Source organism: Propithecus coquereli, unplaced genomic scaffold (assembly GCF_000956105.1).
Source record: "Propithecus coquereli isolate 6110/MARCELLA unplaced genomic scaffold, Pcoq_1.0 Scaffold249, whole genome shotgun sequence".
Lineage (NCBI taxonomy): Eukaryota > Metazoa > Chordata > Mammalia > Primates > Indriidae > Propithecus > Propithecus coquereli.
Genome location: NW_012148052.1, coordinates 3404045 through 3418692, shown reverse-complemented (window position 1 = coordinate 3418692; position 14648 = coordinate 3404045). Strand labels below are relative to the sequence as shown.

The 14648-nt window shown below is 41.3% G+C and overlaps 1 protein-coding gene across 1 annotated transcript in view; it reads left to right on the top strand.

The window, feature by feature from the left end:
- The window catches only part of MACF1 (microtubule-actin crosslinking factor 1), a 215682-nt gene that overhangs the window by 181405 nt on the left and 19629 nt on the right, over positions 1-14648 (top strand). Inside the window, exons 76-88 of the mRNA XM_012646667.1 lie at positions 1321-1476; positions 1563-1769; positions 1908-2027; positions 2813-2982; positions 4067-4226; positions 5019-5213; positions 5561-5689; positions 7245-7388; positions 8124-8312; positions 10563-10677; positions 11280-11443; positions 12797-12959; positions 14224-14378. Of these exons, the coding sequence (XP_012502121.1) occupies positions 1321-1476; positions 1563-1769; positions 1908-2027; positions 2813-2982; positions 4067-4226; positions 5019-5213; positions 5561-5689; positions 7245-7388; positions 8124-8312; positions 10563-10677; positions 11280-11443; positions 12797-12959; positions 14224-14378 (2067 nt within the window). The remainder of the gene's footprint in view (positions 1-1320; positions 1477-1562; positions 1770-1907; positions 2028-2812; positions 2983-4066; positions 4227-5018; positions 5214-5560; positions 5690-7244; positions 7389-8123; positions 8313-10562; positions 10678-11279; positions 11444-12796; positions 12960-14223; positions 14379-14648) is intronic.

The window sequence follows — 14648 nt, the reverse complement described above, 5'->3', positions numbered from 1 at the left end:
TATCCTGAGACTTTACTGAATTCATTTATCAATTCCAGGAGCCTCTTGGTTGAATCCATGGGGTTTTCTAGATATAATATCATGTCATCAGCAAATAGTGAGAGAGTTTAATCTCTTCTGTTCCCATTCGTATGCCTTTAATCCCACTCTCTTGCCTGATTGCTGTGGCCAGGACTTCGAGCACTATGTTGAATAGAAGTGGAGATCGTGGGCAACCTTGTCTGGTTCCAGTTCTAAGTGGGAATGCTTTCAATTTTTCCCCATTCAGTATGATGTTGGCTGTGGGTTTGTCATCTAGGAACTTATAATATATTAATTTCTAAACATTTCTATGATAGATTTGAGGTAGATTTCATTTTTCCACTTGATTTGTATAGATTGGGTTTGTACATGTTTATAACATTTATTATAATGTTTTTTGAGAGGGTTACAAAAGTAACCTGGCAGCACAAATAGGAAAATGAAAACCATATGTAACCCAATGAGCTGGAATTAACAGCATTAATATTTTTAGTGTACATCTTGGGGGTTTTTTTTGTGAGTAATTTGGATGTATGTATTTTTAACAGCCTGTCATTATTTTACTTTGCCTCCCTGGCAGACGGTCTGGAGGCAGGAAGTTGGGGGTAGAGTTCTCTGAGGATGGAGCTTGTGGACTCTGTGGAATTGAAGTGTCCTTGTGGAGAGTAACACTTGCCCTGAATGAGCCATTGTTTTTGCCCTTCTGATTTAGATCAAACTGTCTAAAAATTTACATCCAGTGTTGTCTTTTTTTGCCTAGAATGTCATGGCTTCTTTTATTACCTTTTATGCTTGTAGCATAAGCATAAGTTTCAGACTCAGACATTTTCATATGCCTTATTTTCTGAATCCATGTATTTGACATCATCTTTATAGTAAAAGGCTTTTCATTTAGCTGTTTTTACACCACAGAAAATACGTTAAAGGAAACGGAGACTTTATCCGAAGCAGGTTCCATAGCTTGCAGCTGTCACCACTAAAGGGTCTGTTCACTTGCATTGATTGAATAGTTTTATTCCTGTTCCAGGAAGTGGAGAGTGGTAGAGAAAAGAACTTTGGCTGCTCATTGTGCTCTTTCCTTTTCCATATACACAGTTCTTGTCCAGTTGTTTCAGTTTCAAACACTAACATTAAAATGTCCCCTTCTTTACAAACAAGGCATGCTTGGCAGCTGAGTAATGAGACTTCCTTTTTAGAGGTCATTTCATTTGGTGTACAATTCACGTCTTTGTCATTGAAGCTATAGTTCTTGAATTTGGCGCTTTTTCTTTTTGTCTGTGTGTTTTATTTAAAATTCAGTCAAAGCTGGAAGAGGCCCTCAACCTGGCAACAGAATTCCAGAATTCCCTACAAGAATTTATCAACTGGCTCACTCTGGCAGAACAGAGTTTAAACATCGCTTCTCCTCCCAGCCTGATTCTAAACACTGTCCTTTCCCAGATAGAGGAGCATAAGGTAACTGTGACATTATGGCATTGCCTTCCTTTTGAAAGGAATGCTCCTTTATCTTAAGCTTAAAAAAAGCAATATTGTTCCCTCAGGTTTTTGCTAATGAAGTGAATGCTCATCGAGACCAGATCATCGAGCTGGATCAAACTGGAAATCAGTTAAAGTTCCTTAGCCAAAAACAGGATGTTGTTCTGATCAAGAATTTGTTGGTTAGTGTCCAGTCTCGATGGGAGAAGGTTGTCCAGCGATCCATCGAAAGAGGTCGATCACTAGATGACGCCAGGAAGCGGGCAAAGCAAGTAAGTTATCAAAGAAAGATATTAATTTATCGAACAACTTTGGGCTGCATATATCAAGTCTCTGGAATGGTTTTCATACACATGTTGTATAGTTTACACATTTGTTCCTGTTGTAACTTATTTCTTATATAATTTTAGTTCCATGAAGCCTGGAAAAAACTGATTGACTGGCTAGAAGATGCCGAGAGTCACCTGGACTCAGAACTGGAGATATCCAATGACCCAGACAAAATTAAACTTCAGCTCTCTAAGCACAAGGTGAAGTGGTTCAGTGCTCTTAAGTCCCGAGCTTGGTATTCACTAAAGTTTATAGCTTGCTAAAAAGAAAAATCAGAGATAGTCAAAAGAAAACCAGTTGGTTAAAAAGTCAAGATGATGAAGCTAGGGTTCCATTTAGACATCTGACTAACCATTTTTGTTCTTTTAAATAACAATTTAAACAAAGTGGTTAAGGGAGTAACCAATTAAAGCTGTAGGCTTTTAGAAATTGTCAAGTACTGCTGAATGTGGCATAAACAAAAGATTATAAATTTCTGCCCGGGCATGGTGACTTATGCCTGTAATCCCAGAACTTTGGGAGGCTGAAATGGGAAGACTGATTTGAGGTCAAGAGTTCAAGACCAACCTGAGCAACATAGTGAGACCCTGTCTCTATTTTTAAAAAATACAAATTAAAATAAAAAATTATAAATTTCTTGAGGATAAGTTGTTACTAATTTTAGTTTAAAAAGTAATGATATTCAAAGTCTGGGTGCAGTGGCTCACAACTATAATCCCACCACTTTGGGAGGCCGAGGCAGGAGGATTGCTTGAGGCCAGGAGTTTGAGCTTACAGTCAGCTATGATCATACCACTGCACTCCAGTCTGGCCAACAGAGTAAGACCCTGTCTTCTTTAAAAAAAAAAGAAAAAAGAAAAAAAAAAGAAATAGAGATTTTCATTCTATATTTGGTTTCTAGCTTGAAAACTCAAATTTCTTTGTTCCAAATCAAAATGTAATCTGACTTTTAACATGTTTTTTTCTTTTCTTTCTGGAAACATAGGAGTTTCAGAAAACTCTTGGTGGCAAACAGCCTGTGTATGATACCACAATTAGAACTGGCAGAGCACTGAAAGAAAAGACTTTGCTTCCTGATGATACTCAGAAACTTGACAACTTACTGGGAGAAGTCAGAGATAAGTGGGATACTGTTTGTGGCAAGTCTGTGGAACGGTGAGCATGAATGTCCCCCTTCAGGGGTCTGTTTGGGATCCTAAAGTAACTAAGAGACTGTTACTAGATTCTATAAAATGGTGATAAAGATAATATATCAGTAAGAAGTTTTGTACCATCTTAATATCTCCAGTTAATTCGAAGATTTATGAAGTAATTTGAGTAAAACATATTAAAGGTCTCATTTTAAACTGGACCCTTACTGTATTAGAAAGGGACAGGTCCATAAAAATCAAGCCAACAGTAATAGAAGATCAGTAACTCTACAGTATTTGTAAATCGACAATTTGTATTGCCAATAGTTGTCTTACTAAACACTCTCACTGTGTCAGACACTGTCCAAAGTCTCTGTCATTACCTCATTTAACCATAATAATATGTGACTTTTACTGAGCAAGTACTACTGCATATGTGCCAAACAGCGCCTAATAATCATTTAATTCTCATACCAACCACCAAGGTGAGAACTGTTTTTATTCCCATTTTACAGATGAGGAAACAATAACAAAGAGGTTCTTAACTCCCCCAAGTTCACTCAGCTACTAAGTGGCAGAGCTGAAGTTTGAACCTTAGTACTTGGTTCTGAAAGTTGTACTTTCATCCATTCATGCCCACTATGCTATGGTAAAATTATAATATCTCTGTACTATTTGTACTCCAATTTTTGTTTTGATGAGGCTACTGAGATTCAATGAGGTGAACAAACAGCTCAGGATCACACAACTGGAGTAGAGCTAGGAGCTAACTCCTGACCATCACCAAAACCACCTCCTGTCCTTGGAGTGGTTAAAGTAATTAATACAGACCGTGGGTTGTTAGGGTGTGCCCATGTGTCATTGGACTATAAGATGCCTTTGGGCATCTATGCCTGTCCCCTGTACTACACTTAATCCTTTCTAAAGAGAGGTTTGATTAAAAATGTCTCAGCATCCCTCTTAGTCACGTTTTTACTGTTTCTAACTGTTGTAACATGGAAGTCACTTTCTGTATAGAGCTCAAGCAATATTCCCGTTTAGCAGGCAGAATTGTGGGCCATTCATAAAAAGAATTCCTAAAAATGGTGGGGTTTGTGTGCATTTCTTAGGCAGCACAAGTTGGAGGAAGCCCTACTATTTTCAGGCCAGTTCATGGATGCTTTGCAGGCCTTGGTCGACTGGTTATACAAGGTGGAGCCACAGCTGGCCGAGGACCAGCCTGTGCATGGGGACCTCGACCTTGTCATGAACCTCATGGATGCCCATAAGGTAAGGGGTGAGATCTGGGCTACGCAAAGTACAAAGCTATAGGGTCTTCTGCCTACATGTGCCTTCTGCTCTGTGTTAACCATCTAGGGGAGAAAGCCTGACAGCCTGTGTCTCTGCTTGTCAGAGAGGCGGCTCCTTGTTCCATGTGTTTAAACAAACTGTTGCTGGAATTCTACATCAGTCACAAAGAATTTACCAAAATTGGTTTGATTCAGATTTGGCAACGTGCAAACTTCACTTCAAGGTTCCCCCTCTTCCTGCTTGTCTCTCTCAGTTGAGTCACAAAACGAATTTAAATTCAGAAGGAAATCCTCAAGATAATCTATTTCTACTGACTCCTAAAATGGGAATGAGTGATTTTGTAAGCCACTTAGGAACCTAACAATCCTTAATAACACCACGCACACCAAAATTTAGTATAATCTACACCTGTCATGTTGAACTGCATGATATCCTCCTGTTTCAGCACAAAACATTTAACTTTACCTTGAAATTACAACGAATTTTTATTTTCGGCACAGCAGATGTGTTCTTATTTTATCTTGGTAATTCTGAAATGTTAATATAATTATTCCCATTTTACAGATGAGGAAACTGAGACTCAAGCAACTTATTCAAAATCACCTGAGCTGACATTTAGAGCCACATCTTCTGGTCGTTCTTTCTCATACGTCTGCCTCCCTCTGTGCATAAAAGACTCGTGATTAGAATCTACCAAGAAAATGATTACTTTCTCTATGGTTTTGCTTCTCGAACTCAAATTTCTCAAACTAATTCTGTTTTCTTTTCTAGGTTTTCCAGAAGGAGCTGGGAAAGCGAACAGGAACTGTTCAGGTCCTGAAGCGGTCAGGCCGAGAGCTAATTGAGAATAGTCGAGATGATACCACTTGGGTGAAAGGGCAGCTCCAGGAACTGAGCACTCGCTGGGACACTGTGTGTAAACTGTCTGTTTCCAAACAAAGCCGACTTGAGCAGGCCTTAAAACAGGTAAGAGTCATGTGCTGTGCCAACTCAAGGAAGTGGATCTGAGCAAATTCATTTTAGTGTATTAGGATCAGTTCCAGCCAGTCTTGAAATAAATATAATAAAGTCAAAAATTGATAGTCTGAATGTTCTATAAGACTGTCACACTCATTTGTATTAGCGAAAAAAGGAATTCAGTTGATTTGCAAAGATCTGCAAGTGAAGGATGAGCTTTGTGGAGCTTTGATAAGGCCACCAAAAGCCTGTGGTACACTGAAGAGCTCAATCTTAGACCCTTTCCCTGGCATGCGCCAGTGTCTAGGACTTCAGCTGTAGAGAGAGGTTCAATCTTTCATGCTTGGTTATTTCAGGCAGAAGAGTTCCGGGACACAGTACACATGCTGTTGGAGTGGCTTTCTGAAGCAGAGCAAACGCTTCGCTTTCGGGGAGCACTTCCTGATGACACAGAAGCCCTGCAGTCTCTCATTGACACCCATAAGGTAATCCATCCATGGGGTTCGTGACCCATGCTACTCACCATGGTGACACGTGGCTCCCCACCAAATGAAAGCAGCTCTTGCTCGGAAATATCAGACCTCACATGAAAAGGAATAAAACAAGAATGAGCCTTGCCCATTGGTTTAGCAGGAATGAGAGGGAGATGATTGGTGGGTTTTGTGACACCTTAAATATCATTTATTCATTCATTTTTACGAAAGGAATACATGTTATTTGTAAAAAAAAATTTAAAAATGTGATATCATATAAAGAGAAATATGGGCTATTTCATCTTCCTTACTACTCACCTGTACCTGCCTTTGTTCGACTTTCCTTATGTTATTAGCTTTGGGCTCCGAGTTGATCCCCCAGAACCACCTATCAAGCTGTAGAATATAATGCAGTATCTGGGGCCTTGGTTTGTTTGTCCCAATGAGGTGGGAAATGTTGTTCCCTTTTATAATTTTTGTGTTACCCACCCAGAGATTTTATTACTTTTTTTTTAGTAACAGGGTCTGACTCTTGTCACCCACCCTAGGGTGTGATGACACGATCATAGCTCACTGTAACCTCAAACTCCTGGGCTCAGGTGCTCCTCCCACCTCAGCCTCTCAGATAGCTAGAACAACATGTATATGCCACCATGCCCAGCTAATTGTTTTTTTTGTGTTTTTTTTTTTGTTTTTTTTTTTTTTTTTTTTTTGAGACAGAGTCTCACTGTGTTGCCCGGGCTAGAGTGCCGTGGCGTCATCCTAGCTCACAGCAACCTCAAACTCCTGGGCTCAAGCTATCCTCCTGCCTCAGCCTCCCGAGTAGCTGGGACTACAGGCATGCGCCACCATGCCCGGCTAATTTTTTCTATATATTTTTAGTTGTCCAATTAATTTCTTTCTAATTTTAGTAGAGACGGGGTCTCGCTCTTGCTCAGGCTGGTTTCGAACTCCTGAGCTCAAACAGTCCGCCCGCCTCGGCCTCCCAGAGTGCTAGGATTACAGGCGTGAGCCACTGCACCCGGCCTTGTTTGTTTTTTTTTTTTGTAGAGATAGGGTCTTGTTATGTTGTCCAGGCTGATCTCAAACTCCTGGCCTCAATCCTCCTGCCCCAGCCTCCCAAAGTGCTGGGATTACAGGCCCACCCAGAGATTTTAATCTTTTGTCATTGTATTTTGTCGTGGGTATTTTAAAAATATTATAATGCTTTATAGCTGTCATATTTTTCCAAGACAAATATGTTTACAAATATGGAAATGAATAAAAACAGGATTAAAAAAGGAGAGAGAAACTAGCTCAGAATAGGAAAGGGGGCATTCCTCTGTGTGTCTGTAGTCTTTGTTGTCATCTGTAGCAGAGAAAGTCATTCTTTTGTAAACCCCTCACCTTCCCACATCTTTTAGAACTGGAAAGAAAATGCCAAAGATACCTAAATACCAGCTTTTAGAAGTCTGTGTAAACACATGGAAGAAAAAGATATACTGAAACTCCCCCCCCCCCCAGTGTAAACTAACAGTGCTACTGAAGTAGATTTCTTAAGATTTTGTTTTCCAATCTTTTTGTTTAGGAATTCATGAAGAAAGTGGAAGAAAAGCGAGTAGATGTGAACTCAGCAGTAGCCATGGGAGAAGTCATCCTGGCTGTCTGCCACCCTGATTGCATCACAACCATCAAACACTGGATCACCATCATCCGAGCTCGCTTTGAGGAGGTGAGTCACAGTTTTAGAGGAAGACTACACACATCCAGTAAAATGGGGTTATAGTGATAAAATACTACAGAGCTTGCTTTCTTTTTTCTCCCAGATAAGGAATATTTTGTCCACTGTGAATATCTCAACAAAAATTAAGTTAGCATTTTAGTAAAGACTTTTCTTGTAATGTGCAGCAGTAGTGACTTCCAATGGACATGTCATATATAGTGCTTCTCTCCTTCCTGAAAAGTCCTGTGTGTAGTAGGAAGCACATTTGGCCCTTGGACAACACATTTTGAGCTACACAAGTCCACTTATACGTGGATTTTTTTTCAATAAACACAGTCAACCTTCAGTATCAAGGGGTTCCACATCAGTCACCAAACTCAGATTGAAAATACAGAGTTCTCAGGATGTGAAACGCCCTTATGTGGAAGGCTGACTTTCCACATCCACAGATTCTGCAGAGCCAGCTGCAGGACTTGAGTATGCATGGATTTTCCTATCCACAGGCTGTCCTGGAACCAGTCCCCCATGGATACCAAGAGACAACTGTACTCCATTGGCTTTTAGGAGAGCTGATTTCTCGTTCTAGCTCTTATCCCAGCTCTGTTACTGGGGTAAGAATGAAGCCTTTTGACTGCTTGGGTGGTCTCTCCCCTAAAAAGTCATTGTGAGGATTAGACGAAAAAGGGCTTTGGAAACAAGATCTGCCTGACCGAAAAAGGCCATGGTTTCCTTCTTTCTCCACAGGTCCTGACATGGGCTAAGCAGCACCAGCAGCGTCTTGAAACTGCCCTGTCAGAGCTGATGGCCAATGCTGAGCTCCTGGAAGAACTTCTGGCATGGATCCAGTGGGCTGAGACTACCCTCATCCAGCGGGACCAGGAGCCAATCCCTCAAAACATCGACCGAGTTAAAGCCCTTATCGCCGAGCATCAGGTATCTTAGCCCCGCTGTGTGGTCTCTGGTGTTCCCTGTGTTGGCCATGGAGCCCATTACCTTTGCCCCGTGGCTTAGTTTTAATTGCTGCTTAACATATTACCACAGATTCAGCAGCTTAAAATAGCACACGCTTATCTCACAGTTTCCATAGGTCAGGCATCTGCACATGAGTTAAATGGGTCCTCTTCTTGGGGTCTCACCAGGCTGAAATCAAGGCAGCAATCAGTACTGTAGCATCATCTGGAGTTCGGGGTCCCCTTCCAGGCTCATTCAGGTTGTTGGCAGAATTTAATTCCTGGCAGTTAGAAGACAGAGGTCTCCATTCTCTTGCTGGCCCTCAGCTAGGAGTTGCTCTCAGCTCGTAGAGGCCCCCCTCAGGTCTTAGCCACACAGCCCTCTCACTGTGTTTTCACAGTTAGCAGGAGAATCTGTCTAAGGTACTATATGGAGTCTTACAGAATGGAATGTAATCAAGGGAGTGAATATTCCATCATTTTCATAGGTGTTGTCCACACTCGAGAGGAGGGGATTTTACACCAAGAGTGGGAGGCTTGGGGGGCCATCATAGAAGTCTGCCTGCCACACCCTGGGTTTTTTTTTTTTTTTTGACCATCTGAGCCCAGGGCCCACTGGCCTATCCCCATTACACCTGGGTTCAGAAGGATCTCTTGCACAAACCCAGAGATTGGCTAAGCTAATACATCAGACTAAACTGAATGAAGAAAACTCAGTTGAGCTATCTTCATAATATATCTTTAGAAAACAAATACGGTTTTTTACCATGAAAATTTACTGTGATTGCAAGCATGGATCTTGCTTAGTTATACTGCAGACAATATGGTCTTTTTAGTTTATATAAATAATTGTCCTAGCAAGTGAGACCTCCCTATACAGACAGTTCAACTTGGTGATAGTGTGAAGGCAAAACGCGTTCAGTAGAAACCATATTTTGAGTACCTATACAACCATTCTGGTTTTTACTTTGAGTACAGTATTTGATAAGTTACATAAGATACTCAAAACTTTATTATAAAATGGGCTTTGTTTTAGATGATTTTACCCAACTGTAGGCTAATGTAATTGTTCTGAGCACATTTAAGGTAGGCTAAGCTATGATCTTTGGTAGGTTAGATGTGTTAAATGCGTTTTTGACTTAAGATGTTTTAAACTTATGATGGTTTTATCAGCATGTAACCCCATTATAAGTTGAGGAACATCTGTCCTTCCTATGAGATACACCTGCATTGACACTTTCCCTCCTGAGATACTTTCCCTCCTATCTTCCTATTGAAGGCCAATCCTTCTCCTTTCTGTTATCCCCCCTCCCCTCTGTGCCCTCAGCCTCTCTCTCCCTGCCTCCTCTTTCCTCAGTCACCCACCACAGAAGCCTGTGATGTGTCTAGAACACCTCCCTTTCTTCTACCTGCTACATCTAGCCAATCACCAGGGCTTGTCCTACATTCAAAATACTGGCTCCATCTTTCCTGCCATGGCTGTGTTCCTCACCATGTTCTACCTCAACTACTACATCAGTTTCTTGACCTGTCTCCTCACTGCTGGTCACTACCCATCCCACTCCACCCCCACATCACTCTGCCTTCTACACTGAAGTCAAAATAATAGCTTCAAAACAAAGATCTGATTGTATTTCTTCCCTGGATCAAAATCGTTCAGTTGCTCCCCATTGCTCTCAGAAGAAAATCCCAATCAGCCTGACATAGGGCCTTTCATGATCTTTCTCCTGCCTACTTCTCCAGCCCCACCTCTTGCCACTCCTCTGATGGCATCTTCTGCTTAGCCAGTGAGTGGAAGGGTCCTGGTCCACAACACTGTCAGGCGTTCCTGGCTCTGCCCAGGCTGCACCCTCTGCAGGGACTGCCCTCCTGCTGTTTGACTAATTCATCCCTCGGCAGCTCAGCCCCAGTCCCAGCCTCCAGGCAGCTTTTCCTGCCACCACAGGCTGTGAGGTATCCATCCCAGGTCTTCCCTTGGCACCCTGTGTGGCCTTCAGTGCTCTTCTTGGTTTTTATCACTCAGCTGTGAGGGCCTTGAAGTCAGTGGCCATGTCTTACTCCTTCAGGTCTAAAGATACAGTGCCTTGCTCAATCAAGGTTCTTAACGGAGTGAGGAAGTGTGCAAGGGCACTGTCACTCGGTCAGTCTGTCATGGGCACGGCCTTTGTTAGTAAGAAGTTGCCTGACTCCAAGGAAACTCTCAACTCTTTTTCCTATTTTTTGTGTTTAACAGATGTTTATGGAGGAAATGACTCGCAAACAGCCTGATGTGGACCGGGTCACCAAGACATACAAAAGAAAAAATATAGAACCTACCCATGCGCCTTTCATCGAGAAATCCCGTAGAGGTAGCAGTATGTTTCCATCTTGCCATGTTAAGATGCTTCATTCCTGCTGATTGAAGATGAGCACTTTCCAAGGGCTGATCAAGAAATTTTTTTTCCATTTTAAAAAGCCATATTGAACCAAAATCTCTTTTTTTGAAACTCACTTTTCTTATGCTGACAGACAGGAGCTATACTCCGTTTTCTTGGATTGGTATAAAATGATGGGGTGGTTAAGCCCGTTCTTTAACCGTGACCTTTCCATCTTTTTGGTCCTCAACACTAGCCACGTACATTTGGTTTGTCTAATTTATTCAAAAATAAACAGCTCCTGTAGAATCCACTGCTTTTCTAGTTGGATTGACATGTCCTCAGTTCACTAAGGTAGGACGGAGTTGGCTGGAGATATGTAGGAGACAGATCAGTACCTGTTGGCTAGAAAGGAAGATCAATAGTTTTGGAATTAGTACTCCGCCACATCTAAATATTGCCAAGTCCCGTATTTCTTTTCTCAGTTACTAACTGGATGTTATTGTAAAGATCTCCTCAGTTCAGACATAGAGCTGTTTCTCTTTGTGGACTGACAAAACCAGCTATTCTGATCTTGTGATTATTTTTCCTTTTAGGGAAGTCCTTGAGTCAGCCCACACCTCCTCCCATGCCAATCCTTTCACAATCTGAAGCAAAAAACCCACGGATCAACCAGCTCTCTGCCCGCTGGCAGCAGGTATGGCTGTTAGCACTGGAGCGGCAGCGGAAGCTGAATGATGCCTTGGATAGACTGGAGGAGGTAAGGTTCCACTGAGTGGCCTTCTCTGGGGGGAAGTGTTCTTATCAAAACACAGCCCTTCTGAGGCTCTCTTACCTGTGTGCTTTGACCCACTTCTTCAGAAGTAGAAACAGACCTTTTTCCTTGAGGCCTCTGGGTAAGAAAAGACACATTTGTAAGAAAACCACTCACAGCAGAGTAGGCTGAAGCATCTGGTTATAGAAAGTAAGAAACTAGCCAGTCCCTGTGAAGGACCTGATCCTCCTCAGCACCTTGCTGTGGTTGAGAATTAAGAACGTGGGAAATTCACCTCCAGATGTGTAGCATAGCACAAAAATGACCATTATTGATCCCTTCATGTAAAAATATGTACTATACAATTATGAAAGAAAAGTAATTTTTTATGATCTTATTATTTTATTAGTCTTCCCTAGCTCACAAAAAGCAAAGCTATTTTGAAGTGTCATTACCCAATATAAAAAATATATAGTACTACATTTCCCACTTTCCAAAACAAATCTCTAATATCTTTTATATTTCTTTATTTTTGCATATCAAAGCAGCTATGCCTGGAAGTGAGTGTTCTGTGTTTTTTTGTTGTTATCTCCGTAGGTCAGTTGAGTTGTAAGCATATTGGATTCTTGGCACTTTTTTTCCCCCATTCCTTCCAACTTTGGAGTTTGAAAGACCAGGGGGGAAAACTGCTGCACTGTTTAAGTCATTCTGAGTATATATCACTAATGTAGTCCAAGTAGCTGGAATCGCCTTGCCCACTGCAACAGGTCTGCTGTTTTCTATCAAGGCCAAATACTTAACATGGAGGTCAGATGGGCAGTTTGCTCCCTTTGGTGCCATTCCAAAGAAATATGCTTGGGCACAGGGTTGTGTTCCTAATGCTTCCATCCAGAACTCAAATTTTCTCATAAAAGTCTCAGAAAATAGTGGGAAGCATGAGCCTCCTGATGTGGGCCATATGTGTGATTATAGTGCAATGTAAGTGATGAATGCTAAGGACCTCCCTTCTGGGATAGAATCTATTTCTTACATCTAAGAGGATGATCCTTTCAAAAGCCCAAAGGGAAAGCAAGGCTGGCTTCACCCATTCTCATTCTACGTGCTCTGTATTTTTCATGGTGGTTGTTCAGTTACTGTTTCTCCTGCTACTCCATCATGCCTCAGCTTTTGTAAATAGTCATGGCTTTAAGTGAAGGAGCCAGATTGTGCCCTCACAAAAGTGGCAACACATAGATATCATCGTTGGTGCCCTCTGGAAGGCCTGCATGGCTTTACTGGTGTCTGAAAGTTTTGGTATGCTGTGGGCAGCTTTGAGAACCAAAACAGTAGGTCTTACTGATACCTTTGATTTCTCTCTAGTTGAAGGAATTTGCCAACTTTGACTTTGACGTCTGGAGGAAAAAATACATGCGTTGGATGAATCACAAAAAGTCTCGGGTGATGGATTTCTTCCGGCGCATTGACAAGGACCAGGATGGGAAGATAACACGTCAAGAGTTTATCGATGGCATTTTAGCATCCAGTGAGTCTAGTCATAATTCCAAACTTACTTGCACTTACTCTGTAGATGCTGTAATATTCTGGCTGAACAGTCTTTGTGAAGTTAAAGGTGTAACATTGGAGAAGAAGTAATGTAACTGCTTACTAACGGTGGTCTATCATTTTGAAAGAGAAAAGAATCTCATCTCACTGGGAATAAAAAAAACGGGTCTGTTTGATGCATTGGGGCAAGATAAACACGTTTGAGGTATCAATAAGGAGCTATTTTTGTGAATGATGAGGTTCTAAGTAACATGTTTTAAAAAATAAGCTTTTCATAAAAGCAGTTTCTTACATCTGTGTAACAGCTTACAAAGTATATGATCTGCTTCACTTTTAGCAGAAGAAATAATTGAGGCACAAAGTAGTTAAGTGACTCACCAAGATCACAAAGCACTTCTCACAGTTGTGCAACTAAATGTGGGATGGTCTGGGAAGGCCTGACTGTGGAAGTGATAGTTGAGCTGAGATGCAGCCACGTGAAAATTTGTGGAAGAGCTAGAGGCAGAGGGCTACAGAGACAGGAGGTACAAAGCACTGGGGTGGGAGTGAGCTTGCCACTTTCCGGGAATGGAAGGGTGAACATGGCTGGAGTGTCAAGACCAAGGAAAAGAGTGGAAAGAGATGAAGTTGAAAAGGTAGGGAGCAGCGAGTTAATGCAGGGCCTTGTAAGCCATAGTGAGGAGTTCGAATGTTACTGTAAAGGTAGTAGGTTCAGCTGGGAAACAGTATGATCTGATTTATGTTTTAGTAAATCACTCCGGCTACTATAAATATTCACACTTCTCTTTGGAAAGCAATTTGTTAGGAATCTAAGACAGTAATCTAAACAAAGGAGTAACTTCATGCTGTTTCAAAATGTCACTATTCTGAAATAATCTGAACATCCAATACTAGTGGAGTGGATAAGCAAATTCTTAAGTTGATTGGTAGATCTGTGGGTGGTTGTAATATTACGTTTTTGCATTTGGGTGTATCTGAAATGTGAAATACTACTTTTTTTTTAATGTATGGGGGTGGGGTGGTCTATTAAAAAAACACCAAAAATGTAACTGAGTGGTCTCTGGATGCTGTATTTTTGGGTGACTTTTATCTTTTTTATAGTTTTATCTCCTAGCTTTTGTAAAGCAGACATGCATTTGCTTTGCAGGAAAAATCAAGCATAATTTTTTTTCTTTCAAGTATTTATATAACTACCAACCAAATAAGCCTTCTGAGTTAATGTTTCAAAATGTGATTTTCTCCAGAGTTCCCCACCACCAAGTTAGAGATGACTGCTGTGGCTGACATTTTTGACCGAGATGGAGATGGCTACATTGATTATTATGAATTTGTGGCTGCTCTGCATCCCAACAAGGATGCTTATCGACCAACAACCGATGCAGATAAAATTGAAGATGAGGTATAGGAAATAATTGTATTTTGAGTACATCTTTCACCATAGGTTCATACTGTCCTGAATTTGGTTGGGTGCAGTTATCATATTAACCCTTTGACTTGTCTGTTGGGAGGTAATTATTTGGAGTTCTGTTCTGGGATCTCCTTTTGGATAGCATTTCAAAGAGCCCCGGAGGATCCCTGGCTTAGTCTAGATGGATCACTCAAGTGAATCCAAGGTTGCAGAGAACCTTTCCAGGGTACTATACTCATCCTGGTTCAACTATGTTGCTTA